At 34.9% G+C, this 19,954-nt stretch overlaps 1 protein-coding gene across 2 annotated transcripts in view; it reads right to left on the bottom strand.

The window, feature by feature from the left end:
• The window catches only part of LOC128551828 (uncharacterized), a 59,486-nt gene that overhangs the window by 8,470 nt on the left and 31,062 nt on the right, over nucleotides 1-19,954 (bottom strand). For both annotated transcript variants that reach the window (XM_053532751.1, XM_053532750.1), the window contains exons 2-5: nucleotides 18,103-18,707; nucleotides 17,262-17,420; nucleotides 15,543-16,055; nucleotides 5,618-5,720 (exon numbers count right to left, since the gene is read on the bottom strand). In XM_053532751.1, coding sequence (XP_053388726.1) covers nucleotides 5,618-5,720; nucleotides 15,543-16,055; nucleotides 17,262-17,420; nucleotides 18,103-18,657 — 1,330 coding nt within the window. In that variant the 5' untranslated portion in view covers nucleotides 18,658-18,707. The remainder of the gene's footprint in view (nucleotides 1-5,617; nucleotides 5,721-15,542; nucleotides 16,056-17,261; nucleotides 17,421-18,102; nucleotides 18,708-19,954) is intronic.

The raw sequence follows: 19,954 nt of genomic DNA, 5'->3' as shown, positions 1-19,954 counted from the left end.
TCATTTTTTCAATACACTAACTCTCAGGTATAACTCAAAATCTAAAATGCACACCAATTTGTTTACGAACTGATTTAAATTTTGGTACCAAACATTATAAGCTTTCATGAAAATAACCGAGAAAAAATAACAGAAAACTAAGTGCACACTTTCTTTTGGAACTGAGTGTATGTGTGAGTGTGTGTATGATTGCGTGGGAAATTGTTTGTATAAGAATGTGTATCTTTGAGGGTGGGTGTGAGATTGATGTGAGATTTCAAACGAGATTTCCTGATGTACATTAAACAAATGATAGTATATGAGCATGTTTTAAAAATAAAAAAATAGAAGTAGACATATATTCGATATATAAAACTAGTTGGTAAAATTGTATATGTATTATGTAAACGTTATTATTATTGTCTGTATTATGTACATGAAGGAAAAACAATAAATAATAAAAAGTATTTTATAGTCCATGTTTGCCGACACCAATGAATTTGAAACTCCTTTAGGGCGTTAGGAGAGTGGACACCAAATGGAAGGCTTAAACATTTGCCCTTGATTTGTGACCTTAACCTGGTGCCGAAATGGCTGACTCATAAGTTCTGCCTATTTACTTGATGAGGTGATCATTTGACGCAAGTTTCTTGAAATTCCTTCAAGGGGTTTAGAGATACAGAGCGGACATAAAATTGAAGTCTCAAACCTTTGACCTTGAATTGTGAGTTTGACCTTGAGCCGACATGGCTGACTAATAAGTTTTGCATATTGCCTTGATAAGGTGATCACTTGACCAAAGTTTCATGAAAATCCTTCAAGGGCTTAGGAGATTTGACCTTGAATGATGAACTCGACTTTGAGCCAACATAGCTGACTCATGGGTTCAGCACATCGTGTTGATGAGGTGATCTTTGACCTAATTTCAACAAAATTCCTTCAAGACGTTAAGGAGATACAGAGCAGACACAAACTGGAAGGCTGAAACATTTGACCACGAGTAGTGACCTTGACCTTGAGACGACATGGCTGACTCATAAGTTCTGCACATCGTCTTGATAAGGTAATCATTTGACCCAAGTTGCATGAAAATCATTCAAGAAGTTTAGGAGATATACATCGTGCACAAAATGGAAGGCTCAAATATTTGACCTTGAGTTGTGACCTTGACATTTGGCTGACTTATGGGTTCTGCACATTGTCTTGATGAGGTGATCACTTGACCCAAGTTTCATGAAAATCCTTCAAGGGGTTTAATTATATGGACTGGACACGAAGTGTTACGGATGGACGAACGGACGGAAGTTTCTACAAATGGGTATTTATGTGGCTACTCTTTTGTTCTCTCTATTGTACTTTTAGCCACGTAAAAGTAAAATAGCCACTTAAAAACCTTACAGAATGAATGACATCAAAGAAAAAGTACAGTTACTTATTGTTCCAATAGCCATCTAAGTATGCAATTGTGGGCTCGGAAAAACTGACTGACTGACGGATTGACGGAAACCATTCCTTTAATCCCCACAACTCGTTGCGGGTGATTAACTAGGTCCCAGAGTTAGCGGATTATGAGCGATTAATTTCTAGTGGTACACAACCGCCCCCTTTGCTCTACCGATGCCAGATTATGTACACTCGCGCATAGCCAAAGGGCGTGTCCTTTATTATTTGCGTGGATCGGGTTACCGAGACATTTGTTTTTTAATTCCTTTTTTTTGTAAAAAACATTATGTTAAGGAACCTGTCAGTGTCATGAGATTAAAAAGATGAATGACCCGCAGGTGTCCAGAGGTCATTGACCCCGTTCTAGGACAAGGGGGTTGGGGGAACCTCAACCTCAAATAATAAACGGTCTCTATATACTACTGGTAACTGGAAATACATGCTACTTTCCATAACCTCTAGCCACGGGTTGAGCATAACAGAACATTTGAACATTACACGTGTAATAAGTACAAATTTACAGTTAAGATACATCAGCAGAGTTGTCCATTTGGCGTTTTAATATCTTCTCTGATACACTGAAGTGTAGTTCCGTGAACAGCAGCGTATGGTTCCCAGCTAAAATAACGGGATAGCACTTAACTAGAAAACAATGGACATAACTAGAAAAACTAAATTAAGATCGTAGATTTAGAGCTATGGAGCCTTTATAGAACAGAAAGGTGATACACATTAAAAAAGTCCGAACATTAGGTATGGTGTGCGAGAATGGTCTGAGTATAGTGCATTTACGTGGATTTTACAGCCCAGATAAATATGAATAGTAAAGTACAACAAAGTATTAAGTTTGAAAAAAAATATTTATTTACAGGCATAGAAGCAACGTCTGAAATATTTACCAATTTGAAATTCTCACTCTGATTTTCAAATCTGCGATGAAACCGCATGTAGATGTTTACATTGCAAAAACATGAAATCATCGGCGAACACATTTTCTAGAATATATTCTAGTAAATCTTATAGGGTGAACGTTAGTAAAGTCTTGTCATGTGAGCACTTAATTAATCAATTTTGTCTCCGTTTTTCTTTTGCAAGCATTAAACTTAAATATTCAGTAAAATATTTGCAATTTGTTTTCGTCAACATAGAAATATCCTGAAAGATATTTTCGTCAGAAATAACAAATGGTTTGACCAGTACACCATAATTGATATAGTTTACATACCACGAGCATGACGAGGGTCGGAATGCATGAAACACGTTCTTGTACGTACATATGAATCCACATGTGTGAAATGTAATCAAATGAATAAAAGTAAATGTTTTCATTTTCGTTGAAAATTTCGAACTGATTTTCAATGTTCTCGATATGTCACTGTGGTCCTGTGGTTAAGGCGTCCGCCTCGGGATCGGGAGGTCGAAGGTTCGAGCCCAATGGGGAGCGTTTGTCAAGGGAATGTATGTCATGGGACTCGTTCTGAAAAGGCCCGTTCATGTGCCCCGAGATAGTTAAATGAATGGTTACCAACTTCTATCCACTTGGCGCCTAGCACAGTGGTAGGAGTTGGGAGGTAATTGGTACGCTCAATTAAGGTGTCTCATAAGCCAAATTGGCTGGCCCTTTCAATACGGGTGACACTATAATAAACCAGACCTTTACCTTTATATATTTTCTGTAAGTCTCGTAAGAAGAAACGGCTCGTATCTCTTAAGAAGAAACGGCTCGTATATACATACGAGCCGTTTCTTCTTACGAGACTTACAGGCAAATAGTAAGCAATTGTTTATACATGCTCTAGTAACCTCTGACACTAATTTAGGACAGGTAGGATCTGTGGCACATGGAAATATGTTGTTGGGCTTGATAAAGATAGGTCCAAAATTTAAACTAAAAGATATATTGCGTAAATGTTATGTTTGTTATTCCTTTGCATACATATACGTTGTATAAAATTCAGTGTATCAGAAAATGAAGGAAAATAAAACATTCTTGAAAAAGCCCGACCATTTATCACTTGTTTGGTCGGCGCTTGTTTAAACATTTAATGTTAGAACGCCAGACGTCCACGAAGCCGTGTAAAGTGATAACTCTGATGACATGTTGGTTGAATATGAGCGAGGTACGCTACCAAATACTTGTTCCGAAAATGTTTATGTATTTTGTTGGGACACGTTTTTGACTGTCATTGATACTTTATAATTTACATCTTTTCAACATTATCAACTTCTTTTTGACCCCCGCTCATTTTTCGTGTTGTTTCGCTGCCATGTCTCCTGGTCTATCCTTTCTGAAGGGTGCAGCATAATTGTTATAAGTGATAGTGTCAGACTCAGTATTATTACTTAATCAAGTTTCAGTAAAAGAGATGACATCGAAATCAAAAGATCACAAGTAAGTGACAAGGAAGATGAGAACGATTAAGAAGAAGGTAGACTACTGTTTGTGACAGGTCCTGGGTTCTCGCGGACACCTGGAGTGTAATAAGACGTCCTAGCCTCGCCCTATATGAGATTAAGGGTAAATGCCACAGTTGCCTATATGTATATAGGGCAAAATATTTTCTACGGGCAGAATTTCTTTAAAGTTTGTGTACTGACTGAGAATCAAGTTTAAACGGAATATTATAAAAATCACAGGTACCCAGACAACTGTTGCATTTACCTTTAAATCTACAGACATTAAGTAATACCTGGACTGAATATACTGTAGGATGAGGCAACTCGGAGTCTAAAGTGACCTTTAGAAAAGGAAAGATAGGAAAGTAGCAGTAAATGTAATAATTAGTGATATAATTGGATCGCGAGTGCGTATTTTAACGTGATGTTTCACATTTACGAGTATGACTGTTTTCACATTTGCAACCATTTTTATATTTTGAGGGTTCTTCGAAATATACTAAAATACGGCAAAATATTCATACCTGGGATAATATGGAGACTTTTTGGGGTCATATTAAGGCATTTACTGACACTTAGATATGCAGTTTAGTATCAAATTAATATGTAATGCCTTTTGTAGTACTTTTTTTTAAATAAAGTTTAATTTAGATCTAGGTCACACGTACACCTGTACTTCTCGTATATGTACTTACTTGCCTAAACAGCAACCAAAATGCCACAATCGTTTTTATCGTAATAAAATAAAAAGTACTCTGCCAAAAAATAGTATGATAATTTAAGGATGTACGAGCGCTTTTAGAGGATATTTATAATTTTTGAAAATGTTTCCTCGAATCTTTCGAACAAACTTTATGCCCAAAATAAATGCTAAATCATCAAAGTATTATTGAACGTCTAGACTGTCTTATGTTTAGAATGACTGATATGCCTGGTTAAATGTCGTTTTGTTGAGTCCGAGATACGCTATTGAGGGTAGAAATCCCAATGTGTCCAGTAATTGAAGTGTTGTGCTGATTATATTTTCTTCAGTCAAGTCAATGTATTGTTGGGTTCTATAGTCAGTTTCTGAAAGCAACAGGCATGAGGTAACAAAATTATTTTCAGTTAAAAAGACGCATTGCAAGGTGTTACAGTTATTATGTAGTGGTACTTTCATTATGTTTAGCTGAGGTACTGTATTAAGGAGCAGTATTTTCATTATTTTCAGTTGCAATGATATGCTCTTGGGTGTTATACTAATTATGTTCAATCGTGAAAAAACTGATAAATGGTACTATGATTATGTTGTGTGCTGATTATATTTTATTCAATCAAGTCAATGTGTTGCTCGGTCTAAAGGTCGTTATGCTCAGTTCTTAAAATAAACAGGCATGTGGTAACAAAATTATGTTCAGTTAAAATGATCTGTTGTGATATGTCGAACTCACGACCCCGCGATCCGTAGACCAATGCTCTCCCTATTGAGCTCAGCGGGCTAAATAGTAATCTGACTGAATTTAAATCATAATGGTGATCATTTGTTTATGATTTGCAAACATTTAGACTGAACTTTTATGAAAAATGAGGCATACATAATTAGTCCGACTGCAGCTTGCAGTATTACAAAGCATGGAAGAAAGATGCAACAGTTTGCCTCGGTATTTATTTCTCAAATCCGCCTACATGAGAAAATTCATTAAATTTAGCCCCCTTAGTAATACTTACTCAGTATGCAACTTCACATACAAGACAGAAAAGACTGTAACAGAGAATGACATGATTCATTATAATGCATTTTATCTAGCAGTTTCATTACCTTGTTTCTGTTCTTGATATTCTCGCTCTTTCTGATAAACATCGCACGATCTCCTCAGGTTAGCATCTTCTAGTTTAACGTCAGGCTCTCTATCCGTGAAACGCTAAAACGAAAACGATACAAAGAAGTTCGTTATCACTTTTATTTACATGCCTCCGTTTAATTATGTATCAAAACGTGGCAGTCCTGATTTTAAGGGTTTAGAAAACAATATTTTAAAATCAGAGTTATCTCCCTTTGGCAGTTTTATTGTGATGTGTGTGCATTCATGTGCATTGACCCTAGGTCATAATTTTCCCTCTGAAATGCTTTGATTTCATTGGATTAGGCTTTGATAAGGTACCTGGTCATTGTCTGGATAGTCATGTAACTGAAAACAGGTACTGAGCTTTTTGATTTAAGAACAGTTGAATTAATATTGGATTAATTGCAGGTTTGTTGATTTCTGTCATTACAGAATGTAATTATCCATTCGAATGTCTCATAAAGTGATCAGTAATGATTTTATCTTTTATGCTTTTTGCTCATTCTGTTAAGACAGTTTGTTTATTTGTTTATATTTTGAATAAAGTCTATGTTTTATAAATGGCAGTCTTCCTTATACCACTGTCTCATTCTATAACTGCACTATAAACCATTTAATCATTTAAAGACCTAACCAGATCACAGAGTGTGTGTGTGTTATGCTGTGCTGAGTATTGCTGTGATATATAGTTCATTTAGGTCCACAACCTGGTAAGCATAATTTGTATTTGTAACCTGTAATTAATTGTATAATTATGTAAATGTAAATTTACACACTACCTGAAGTATTTTTAGCTGTTATATGCCTCTACACACGCATGTATATGTTTGAGCCTGAAATGTTATTATTTGATTAAGAGATGTGTTTAATATGAACTGTACGGTATTTTGTATAACAATTATGTGTCTTACATGATTGAAATATTTATAGCTTCTAGTAGGTTCTGTTCATACTATGTATTTTCAGGATGCGTTTTTACTATACACTATAGAGCTAGATCTACTTATATTAAAAAAGTAAAACTGTATACTAAGCATTGCTCTTTGACCCACAAAGGATTATAGGAAGAACCCATCCCCATTACACTTATTAGTTTTACTGCCATTTATTACGGCATCACAGTACGAACTAACAGAGTGACAACTGGCGCCCAACATCACATCTTCGAAGGAAGTAAACCGTAGTTTTACCTAAAGTGACTATAAATAGTGGATTGTACAGTTACAGTACATTGGAATAAAAACAGTTACGGAACAGTGGAATAAGACAGTGAAATTTTAGACAGTGGTTTAGATATATAAATTATTACGTTTTGGAGTTTGAAAAGTGTTACCACTTTTCATTTCGACAGCCGAAAGAGAGAACAGTGATAGGAATAATTGGCAGTGAGATTTGTTTGAAAAACGGTGAGAACAGTGACAGTGGAAATAATGTAAACTTAAATTTAGAACCCGAAACAAGGAACTAAGTGAAATTTACAGAAACATTTTACGACAGTGGCTAGTTTTGTGGTAATAGTGGCATAGACATTTTTCATTATTTTACAGTTAAGTCAAGACTTTTACAGTAAAGTACAATTATCAACTGATTGACGAGTTATAAATATTTCACATAAAGAAATTGGAGTTAGCCAGCAACTGTTAAAGCCAGTGTTGCCATTTCAACACATTTGTAGTATATATAGTTTGCACAGCTTAATTTTAATTTTGTGCATTAAATTGGAATAACTGCAGTTTTTGTATATACATGCGGAAGTGCCTATTGTCTGTGAGAGTGCTGTCACATTGCACAATAACAGATCTTTCTCAGTAAAATGCTCTCTGTTCAAGTCTTTTATAGCTAGTATTTCTAATAATAACAGTCTAACTAATATCTCAATTCTCTTTGAAACTGCCATTTAGAGACATTTCGTAAGGATTTAGTTTGTAAACATTTTATGAGACCAGGTTGAACTCAATTAAAATGTTGACCCCAACTGACTTTTTTGTACTGGAACTACTTTCATAATCAAATCTGTCAGGATTTTAAAGTTGAACTGTCAAGGTTGAGCAGTTTTTCCACAAACTTGGTGTTGAAATTGAACAGAGGTCAGTAAAACCTGTTTTGGTACAGCTACTGATGTGTTCTGCACAGGAAATACTTTTGTTGTCATTACACATTCATGTGACCATTTTTACCTGTTAGATTAGTTTACCTCCAGGTGATCACAATTTCCATTGACTGATTTCGTTGACATTGCTACTTTACAGACTACGCGACAAGTCATGTGACATAGTTGCCTAGTAACCTTGTACTGGAAGGTAGATAGTAAAAATAGTAGCAGTAAACTGTGAAAGGCTATTTTGGGGTATAAAACTGAAAACTAACATAGAAAATATAGGTCAGTTTCTATATTTGTGATTGATATTGGAAGACATAAATTTTGTTAAAAATAAATCTCACATTAGCGTTACTGTGTCCAGAGTGTATAATAATAAATTAAATTACCTAGTAAAAATACTTGAAAATGTTTGAGATTGAATTTAATTTCTTTCTTCTTCAATGCAAATGTCTGAAACTGATTTAATAGAAATTGATGGCAGAAAGTAAAATCAAACTTGAGCTCAAGCATTTAAATATCTATATATTGTTGGTATAATCAGACAATTGTTAAACCTATTGTAATATCATAATTATTTGATATATATTTAAAAGAAAGTATTATAATTACAAATATTGATTTAATTGAATATTGATAGATGTATAGGTGTGCATAAATAGAATTGTGAAAGATATTAATATGCAATAGAGTGGAAAACAATAACTGATTGAAATATATTGGTGTATTTGACACTTTGAAAAAATTTGATTTTGATGAAAGTGGTTATTGGTCTTTTCACAGTTGAGTGAACAATAGATTGAAGGGATTAGTAATCGAATAAAATACTGCTACAGAAAGACAGAATTATTGTTGATAAAATATAATTGATTAGTATTGAGGCCAGAGAATAATTGTATATTGTGTTGTGAATTGAAAGTGAAAGTGAACGTAGGCATATTTTTGAAAGTGAAAATAGACTTGATTGGATAGACTGAAGTATTTGAGTATTGAATATTTTTTAATTTGGTCAAAAGATAGTTGGTGCATAAAAGTGTTATGCGAATTTTAATGTCAGTACAAACATGAATTAAACTGAAAAAATGAGATAGTACAGAGAGGTTTGAACTTAAGTCATTGAATAAACTTAAGCAATATCAACTTTGGTATCTGATTTAAAAATTCAGTGATACTGAATGCTATATGGTGTTTGTGAATTTGATGATGAGATCTGAGTTTGACAAAGAGCTGAATTGATATGTTGAGATGTTATGACTTGCATGTATGACAGTTATTACTTTATATATACAGAGTTAACTTGTTTTGAAACTTAAAAATGACTTATATATATCCGGCAAAAAGTTAAGGATGTTACTAAGAAGCAAATATTTTCAAAATTGACCAATCAAAGAAAAAACTTGACGGGCAAAATCGCAGTATGTTGGTTCATGTTTATTTCAAGTTTTATGAAATTCTGCCTGCTAGTTACTGAGAAATGACTGCGGACGGACGCAGGGATTGACGGACGCACGGACGTGACGGGCGGACGGACAACGCCATTTCAATACCCACCTCCCGATTTCATCGGCGGGGGATAACATGGCCAAATGCGTGATCTATTTAGACGACCTGATTATTTTCGCCAATACCTTCGAGGAACATCTGGACCGACTAGATAAAGTTCTAACTAGACTTAAAGAATGTCAGATTAAATTGTCACCAGAAAAGTGCTATTTCATACAAGAGAAAGTGAATTTTCTTTGACATGTCATCAGAAAGTATGGAATAGAAACAGATCCTACAAAGACTGAAAAGATTAAGAATTGGCCTACACCGAGAAATCCTGACGATTTAAATTTCATTCATTTCTTTTGCAAGCTACTATCGCAGATTCATAAAAGACTTTTCAAAGATCACCAAACCGTTAACTGATTTAATTCCTGGAACACCAACAACGAAACACCCCAAGAAAGAACATAAAGAATGGACTTGGACAGGAGCAGAGCAGTACATATTCGAAGAACTGAAAAAGAAATTGACATCACCTTCAATACTTGCCTACCAAGATGTTACGAAATAGTTTGAACTTCACACGGACGCGTCTACTAAAGCGCTTGGTGCAGTCTTATACCAACACAAGAGAGTAATAGCGTATGCAAGCAGGTCACTTACCAATTCTTTCAAGGTAAAATTTCTAGCTTTGAAATAGGCTGTTACAGAGAAGTTTGCAGATTACTTTGCGCTAAACCATTTTACTGTATTAACAGACAAAAACCAGTTAACTGATATATTAACTTCAGCGAAATTAGACACAACCGGACAGCGATGGGCTTCCGCGTTAGGTGAATTCAACTTCGATATTTTATACAGGCCAACTTAACGTAATACAGATGCTGATTCTATGTCTAGATACCCCTATGAAAGACTTCTAAATGGAGAAAATTCAAACAAAATAGAAAACAGTACTGTTAAAGCCATATGTAGCAGTATCTCAGTGCCAGCATATATAGAAGTAATACCAGCAGCCAACATCAATATAGTAAAGGCAACAGAATCTCCAGGCATTCCTATGGCACAGCTTGAAATTAGAGAGATAAGAAGACGTCAGCGACAGGATAGATTGATCGAAAGATGGAGACGAGCAGTTATCGACAAGTACCTTCCAGACAGAAACCAATGTAGAACAAAAAAAAACCTATTTAAGAGAAAGAATTTCAACAATTTTAAGTTAGTGACAGGGATACTATACAGAGAGGTGAAAGGAGAAAATACCACCAACCAGCTTGTCATACCTGAATGTTATAGAGAAACGGTACTTCAGGGATTGCATAACGATATTGGACACCCCGGACGTGATCGAACATTATCCCTGTTAAGAGAAAGATACTTTTGGCCTGGCATGTCATCAGATGTAGAAAATTGGGTATCCAACTGTGAGAGATGTATCAGAAGGAAGTCATCTACAAATATCAAAACAGAATTAGTCAACATTGTAACAACCAACCCACTGGAATTAGTATCTATGGACTATCTGACTCCTGAACCATCTATAAGTATGCTCTTGCAGTACCAACCAGAAATCAAACAGCCGAAAAACCAGCAGAGACTTTTTACAACAACTTTATAGTAAATTATGGGATACCATCAAAGCTACATACAGACCAGGGTACCAACTTTGAATAAAACCTTATCAAAGAACTATGTAATATAATGGATATGAAGAAAACCAGGACATCATATCACGCGATGGGTAACGGTTGTATTGAAAGATGGAACAGAACATTGTTGAATATATTAGGTACTTGAGCCATCCAAGAAAGCAGATTGGAAGAACTACATACTATCACTAGGGGTCTGAAAGTTGTGCATGACACATCGTCTTATTATGAGGTACATTTGTGCCAAGTAATATTAAAATCCCTTCATGGACGGCAGAGTTATGGACCGGACAGGAAAAAAGCCCTGTTGACCTTTGACCTCCAATTGTGACCTTGACCTTTGAGCTAGGGGTCAAGGTTTTGCGCATGACATGTCGCCTCATCATGGGGAACATTTGTGCAAAGTAATATTAAAATCCCTTCATGGATGGGAGAATTATAGACCGGACAAGAAAAAAGCCCCGTTGACCTTTGACCTCCAATTGTGACCTTGACCTTTGAGCTAGGGGTCCGGGTTTTGCGCATGACACGTCGTCTCATCATGGGAAACATTTGTGCCAAGTAATATTAAAATCCCTTCATGGATGGCAGAGTTATGGACCGGAAAGGAAAAAAGCCCTGTTGACATTTGACCTCCAATTGTGACCTTGACCTTTGAGCTAGGGGTCCGGGTTTTGCGCATGACACGTCGTCTCATCATGGGAAACATTTGTGCCAAGTAATATTAAAATCCCTTCATGGATGACAGAGTTGTGGACCGGACACGAAATTGCGGACGGACGGACGGACGGACGGACAGACGGACGGAATGACGGAAAAGCGCATTCCTATAGTCCCCGAAACTGGTTTTCAACCAGTAGGGGACTAATAATAGGCGACAAGGTACTAGTTAAGATATTTGCGTTCGAAGGAAACACAAAACAGCAGATAAATTTGAAGAGGATGTGTATGAGGTGATTGAACATCCACGAGATGAAATACCAGTATTTAAACTTAGATCAACATCTGGAGTAGTGAGAACACTACATAAAACCATCTGTTACCAATAGGGACACCAGAAATTAATAATGAGATAGATATCGTCATGATTAAGAGATCGATACACCTAAAGAGATAAAAGGAATAGAGATAGAAACAGGTGACATCACAAATGATGAGGAATCAAGTGATTCAGTTGATGAATATACGCCAAGCATACATAAGAGTGGGGACGCCCACATATCCGAACAGTATGATGAAATAAAGAAGGAAGATATACTTCATTCTAAAGAGGCAGATGTAAGAGAAAATATAGAAGATTACCAAAAAGGTAAAATACCAACTGTTCAAGGAGATAAAGCAGAGGGTGATCAAACAGGCGACCTTGAACAAGCTACAATAGAAAAATCTCCAGAAGAAATCGTAACAGATGTTTCTACAAATACTGGTACAGATACAGGGGATACAAAAGTAAAAGAAATGACAGTAGAGGAAGTGGCTGATACTACTGAAGGTATGAACCCTAAAGAGATAAATTCAGAACATACAGAAAGGAGAGAAATAGAAAACGATGTAGAACTCGGAGAAGGAGCCATCAGGAAGAAATTTACAATACAAATAATTGATTCCAAGGAATCAAACAATGAAAAAGATACAAATAATGAAACAGAAGAGAATAAACTAGAACAAACTAGAGGGAAGATAAGGGAAAGGTTAAAACAAGTTCAAAAAGAACCTTTACGGAAGTCAATAAGAGACAAAAAGCTCCCACATGTTTTAAGGACTATGAAATAAATATGATAGTGACACAACCTTCAGATTACAGACTGCAAGCATTAGACGTCTTAGTAAATTCTGGAGTTTTCAATGACATGAATTCAGAAGCTGTGAAAAAGTTATAAATGCTGTCATGCGATAAGTTTGAATTAAGTATAGATTGATTTAGTAGTATCTTGAGAATGAAATTTAATGTATAAGTGTACTGAAGTGATGATATACAGATTAAAGGAACTGTAAATTTTAAATTTTGAACTGAAATTATATGCTTATTGTATATTGTATAGTTACATATAACCGTTGTAATATTGTAATTTTTTATTGTTTTAACAAAACAAAACTGTTTTGCTATTTTTTCATGTTAATACATCAGGACAATTGTGAGGCCAAAACGTTTTGAGAGGGGAGACAACACCATAAAGTGAATTGTTTTTGCATATTTTTGTTTGAGAAACAAGAACATAAGTGCTTTCATTTAGAAATGGGAAATTTGAAGGTTATTTTGAAGATAGCCTTTTTCAGTTTTACAGCAGTATGTAGTGTCTGTATAATACAGATAGTAGTACGTTAGTGTAATGATAGTATTAGTTTTGACAGACGAATGACGGGACGTCATTTCTCAGGCAGGGAAAGTGTGTGGCAGTCTTGATTTTAAGGGTTTGGATAACAATATTTTAAAATCAGAGTTATCTCCCTTTGTCAGTTTTGTTGTGATTTGTGTGCATTCATGTGCATTGACCCTAGGTCATAATTTCCCCCTGAAATGCTTTGATTTCGTTGGATTAGGCTTTGATAGGAAACCTGGTCATTGTCTGGATAGTCATGTAACTGAAAGCATGTACCGAGCTTTTTTGATTTAATGACAGTTGAATTAATATTGGATTAATTGCAGGTGTGTTGATTTCTGTCATTACAGATTGTAATTATTTATTCAAAGGTCTCAGTAATGATTTCATTTTTGTTAATTCTATTTAGACAGTTTGTTTATATTCAGAGTAAAGTCTATGTTTCATAAATGGCAGTCTTCCTTATACCACTGTCTCATTCTATAATTGCACTATAAACCATTTAATCATTTAAAGACCTAACCAGATCACAGTGTGTGTGTGTGTTATGTTGTGCTGAGTATTGCTGTGATATATAGTTCATTTAGGTCCACAACTTGGTAAGCATAATCTGTATTTGTAATCTGTAATTGATTGTATAATTATGTGTATGTAAGTTTACTCACTACCTGAAGTATATGTAGTTTAGCTGTAATAAGCCTCTACACACACATGTATATGTTTGAGCCTGAAATGTTATCATTTGATTAAGAAATGTGTTTAATGTGAACTGTACGGTAGTTTGTATAACAATTATTTGTCTTACATGATTGTAAATATTTATAACTTCTATTAATTATTGTTCATACTATGTATTTTCAGGATGCGTTTTTACTATACACTATGGAGGTAGACCTGCTTATATTAAAATAGTAAAACTGTATACCGAGCATTGCTCGTTGACCCACAAAGGATTATAAGAACAACCTATCCCCATAACACTTATTAATTTTACTGCTATTTAGTACGACACAACAGTACGAACTGACAGAAATTACAAACATTTTATAATTAACGAGCAAAGTATTTCGTTGGAAGGATTTGTTTGTTTTACATAATTTTATGCCCCCCTCCCACCTTCAAAGAAGGAGGGAAATATTGTTTTGTAGATGTTGGTCGGTCTGTCGGTAGACCAATCGGTATCCGGATTACAACTCAAGAATGTTTGGGAGTAGTATCATGAAAAATAATAGAGAGATTTGTCATGACCAGCAAATAGCCCCTTTTCTGAGGTCAGTAGGTCAAAGGTTAATGCCACAGTGTCCCGGAACAGTTAAACCATTTCAGGACGATAGCTTGAGGTCTAGTATCACGAAACTCAATACAGAATTTTATCATGAATAGTAGATTGCCCATATTTATTTTGAGGTCATTAAATCAAAGGTAAAGGTCACAGTGATCCGGAACAGTTAATTACTCTCTGGCTTAGAAATTGAGACCGCTTGGGACTAGGATCACGAAACTTAAAAGGGAAGATGATCATGACCAGCAAATGACCCCTGTTGATTTTGAGTTCAGTAGGTCAAATGTCAAGCTCATAGTGACATGAAACAGTTAAACCGTTTCCGGCTGATAATTTGTGAATGCTAGGGCCTAGGATTACGCAACTTAAAAGGCAGGCTGATCATGACCAGCAATATCCTCGTTGATTTTGAGGTCAGTAGGTCAAATTTCAAGCTCATAGTGACACTAAACAGTTAAACCGTTTCCGGCTGATAATTTGAGAATGCCTCGGCCTAGGATCCCGCAACTTAAAAGGCAGGCTGATCATGACCAGCAATATCCTTGTTGATTTTGAGGTCAGTAGGTCAAAGATCAAGCTCAGAGTGACCCGGAACAGTTAAACTGTTTCTGGGCGATTTTTTGAGAACGTTTGGGCCTACGATACCAAAACTTCAGATGAAGGTGATCATGATCAGCAATGACCCCTATTGATTTTAAGGTCAGTAGGTCAAAAGTCAACGTCAACTTGACCCAGAGCATTTAGTAAACTTTCTTGGCAAAATTAGAATGTTTTGGCCTAAGATCACAATTGATACAGAGGTCACTTATGACTGGTAAATAACAATAATTATTGATTTGAGGTCAGTATGTCAAATGTCTAATGCACACTGACCAAATGATTTCTGTTCCTTGTGCAGTTACCTAATGCATCAAGGAGGTCATTTCGCGTTCTAAGAGCTCATGTAAAATATAAAAAAAAATGTGAACCCAAGAGCTATTGAGACATTCATCCTCAGTCCATTAATCATCATAAGAAGTAAAATGAGTCCAGAAAAAATACTCGGCCTCTGCATGCACATACCTGTTTGCCTAATTTAAGTTGTTTTATCAAATCATTCTGAACCTCGATCATCTGTTTCATCTCTTGAGTGTGACAGTTACTTGGTTTATGTTCCGAGTCTACAAATGCTTTAAAGATTGAACGAACAGTAGACTTTGCATCTTTAATTTTGCAATCAATATCAGATTTTGCGTCACGAATCTTTCCATCAATATCAGATTTCGCCTCAAAAATTTTTGAAACAATGTCCATTTTAAAATCTTGACGTTTGGAATCAAAATCAGAGTTTGCGTCATGAATTTTGGAATCAAAATCAGAATTTGCTTTATGAACTTTGAAATCAAAATCAGAATTTGCTTTATGAACTTCTGAGCCAAAATGAGAATTTGCTTCATGAACTTTGGACTCTAAATCAGACATATCGTCACAAATAACTTGTTTATTCGCCTCTATTTTCTGACAGAATAAGTACAAGGAATCTTTGTGTGCCTCGGCAGCGGTTGTGGTGGTTATTATGAAGTCATGTTGCTTCAGCTGAAAAAATAACGGATAACTTAATAATGTGAGAAAAGAACACTTTAATTTTCAGATATATGATTAACATTTATTTGAACTAGCATTTTAGAAAAAAAGTTATGTTGATCTGTATTGAAAAATAGCTGATGGTCGAACTCTGCATATCTCATTGATTTGATGTAGATAACTTAGTTGGAAAACTGACGTAGATTCCTCGAAGCAATCATTATGACCAGGTTTAATAAAGATCTGGTTGGAAATTTAGCTTTTTTAGTATCAAAAAGATATTTTTACAATTTGACTTAATGGCATAGCTTTTTACCCCCATATTTTCAGACATAACCTAAGATTTATAAGCTCAAGCTTTCTGACAAAGTTATTTCTATATAAAGTCTTTTGTAATATTTTGTTGACACGACAATCCAGTTTTTGGCTCTGTAAGACCCGGTTTCAAATTTTATCTCAATTACCTTAAAGCAACCGTTTTCTCACAGCTTCATGTAGCTCATATACAAGTAGAATAGGCGTTCCCTGTGGCGTTAACGAGGGTTTTATACAATTTTACTTTTGATCCTATATGACAGTTTTGACCTAGATTTTATACTGAGAAATAATCTGACGACGTTTCGTGTAGTTAAAGAAGTAGAATTCCTCTAGAATAGTAAGACGGTGTTTCTGTGTTTTACCTAGAGACATACTTATTTACCCTAGACAATCCAGTTACAAACGTAAGATATGTAACGACAAACATTCAGTTTCGTAGAGCGGTAACTTCACAATCAAAAATAGTAAATATTAACTACAAAGGGGATGCAATATAAAATATTGTTGACCTTTTTGTAAGAATATACTGAATTTCGATATGGCACTTATGCTTTTCGCAAATGTTTGTTTCTGATGTTCTAAAATGAAACGATTGTTCAAGCTTACGACATTGGTAGTATAAGCCAATGAAGTCGTAAATGTATGACAAAAGATGCATACTTCTACTCATCTACAATTATTGAAACACTAACAACGGTTATCTTCCATACTGTCAAAAACTAATATAACAAAATAATTGCAGATTCTACAGTCAACGAACGCATTTCCACATTTAGATTTTAAAACAAATGACGAAAAGGCAACAGTTTCAGTTTTTCCTTGGTATTTTCCTGAAGAAAAAGTATATATTTTAAACAATACATTTTTTAAAATTTCTAAACTGATTGAATTTAGTTATACTTGTCTGAGTTTGGCAACAGATTGCTGCGCTTCATTTCTTGCTTTAAGTTCCTTGTCATCTTCCAGAATTGTTATGATATCATCAATACAATCACTCATCTCCTTGTCGTCCAATTCCATAGTAGTCGAGTGAAATATCATATTCCGTTTGTACAAAACCTGAAGATATGTTCAAATAGTTTATAAAGGCTACATAGTTTTAATTACTGTGTAACAAAATATTGAAGAGAACAGTTCTTAAAGTTAATTTTAATGAGGTAGCATCAATTAGGATTTCGATTGTACATGTGTATCTGTTAGTAATTACACCGATTAAATTCAGGACTCGAACAAAATTGATAGCTATACGCAGTTTGTTGTTACAACTTCACATTTTGAAATTGCGCTGACCAAAACAGCTTACCGACCATTTCAATGTTTGTATTATCTTTCACCTTTCTACCACCTTTGCGGGTTCGAGTCTGTAATGGTGGAGAAAGATCTATCTCAGGTGTAATTTCAGGCACCTTTGAGAAAAGCCGACCTAACGGAAGCCAACAAAGCGAATTACTTAAATGATGACACAAGTGAGACTCGATCCCGCAGCGGTAAAAAGAGATGTTTAAATAATGTAAATACTAAAAGGCAAGTTTTATGTTTGGATTAGTCTGTCAGCTTTATCATTTTGTTGTTTATTTATTGATATCACCTTTGCATGAAACGGGAAGTGAAAAAATACATATTAATTTACTCGTTTAGTATTAGATTTGTTTCCGCTTTGTTACTTTTAGTATTTAATCAATATCATCACTATTGTAACTTTAAGACTAACTTCGAAATGAAACACGATTTTAATTCTTACTTCTTTGAAAATATTAACATTAGTTATCTTGTTTTGGAATTCAATGCTGTTGATAAAGACATGTAGTAATCCAGCGATGTCAATATCAGACGCATCCGTTTTTTTTCGATACCCCGGAGCAGCAATAAAACATTTGGCGACTTCCCATGGTGCAGAACACCATTTCTCTATATCGGTGTTTTTCAAGTTTGGTGCAGGCGGTGATGAGGCGTGGCTTTTTATTATTTCTTCTAGAATTGCGTCACATGCATTATGGCGACATTTCTTCGTATACTTTTTTTCTTTCAAACAGTTACAGCTGGCCAGCTGCAATGGACACTCCCTTTTTTTTATGTTGGGATCACACTCATGTATTGGTCTCAAAGTTCGCAGATCACATTTATTGCAGACTTTAAAGCTAGGGTTTTGTTTTACAACATGAAGAATTCGCTCATGTTCTTTTTGAGCAATTGCATCGGCAAATCCTTCGATACCACATCTTAGATATTTATACGCCAGGACACCTCTCACCCAGTTCCTGTATTTTACGTTCTCTATTTCACCTTGATGAGCCATACCGTCAAAGCAAGGCTATTTTTTCAATCAGTCATTTTTTTTTTTGTTTCCTGAAAAAAGAAGAAAAACTCAAATCTACAGGAAAATTCAAACTAAATATTGGTACTAAAAGAAAAGGTTTTGTTTGACAATGTATGCTTTTCAGAATGAATTTAATAGTGAGCATCAGTTAAGTGATTTCCTCAAACGGATATAATGTTACGAGTATCACGCAGCACATTATTAAAACAAGTCTAACCCCCTATTAGTCCCTACGATACATTGAAAATCTTACAAAAAAGCAAGTTTAATGTAGTGATAAATGAAATTAAAGAGAAATCTCGATAATACTTAAAAAACGTATTTTCGATTAGCCTTCATATTTTATATCACTATAAAAACAACTTTTCAATCGTTCAAAACAGAATTTAGTACCACCAAGCACGTCCGGTGCAGCTTTAAGTCTAGTTTTGGCAAATCTCATTTCTCAAGATAAGGGTCAGTCAATCCGTCTGCTATGTTTCTGATGTTTGAAAAGTATGTTTTTGTTATGGGATTTAAATAAGAAATATTTGAATTATGTAACAGTTTGAACTTTTTTTGCATGCTTCGTTTTGAGGGGAAATGATCATTTTGTAATCATACTTTTGAATCTAGCATCCATCCATTTTATATCTTGCATTACGTACGTAGTGTTTTCTCTTTTCTTGTTCATCCTCTAGTGCATTTTCAGTTTCTTTAGATTAATTATTAATGAAAGAAACTATTGCCGGAAAATGCTATTTAATGGTAAGTATAAATTTGTCATAAAAGTTCTAGAACTGACTTGCTTTAAATATCAAACATACTACCTTTCATTCTAATGCAAAACGTAATTTAACATAAATATATATTAATAATGACAAATTAGTTAGTGAAAAAGCTGGAGCTTAATTAAATACTTTGATTTGTCTTCGATGAAAATTGAAAAATAAGAAAGAAAATACTGGTACAATTTAGAAATAAAAATCATACGACTCTGTGAATCGACCTCACGACGAAAAAAGTACGATCCGCTCGGCCAACGAGGAATTAGTGTTCTGCACCGGAAACGTTCTATATGGTCTTAAAAACACTGGCTTCCAGATTTTGGCTAAATAATCTTTCTCTCAAATTGAAGTTCGGTCATATTATGAAATTAGAATTATATGAGTTTTTGCTTCTCAAATATTATAAAAATTCCAAATCAAGTAAAAAGATGACCTCGTCGGTAATAGAACCCCGGATCATCGCGATAATAAAGTCAATTTCCCGTCGTCGTAACCGATAGAGCTATATC

This window comes from Mercenaria mercenaria, unplaced genomic scaffold, assembly GCF_021730395.1.
Source record: "Mercenaria mercenaria strain notata unplaced genomic scaffold, MADL_Memer_1 contig_1744, whole genome shotgun sequence".
Classification (NCBI taxonomy): Eukaryota; Metazoa; Mollusca; class Bivalvia; order Venerida; family Veneridae; genus Mercenaria; species Mercenaria mercenaria.
Note: the sequence above shows the minus strand (reverse complement) of the source record. Positions and strands in the feature narration are given on the sequence as shown.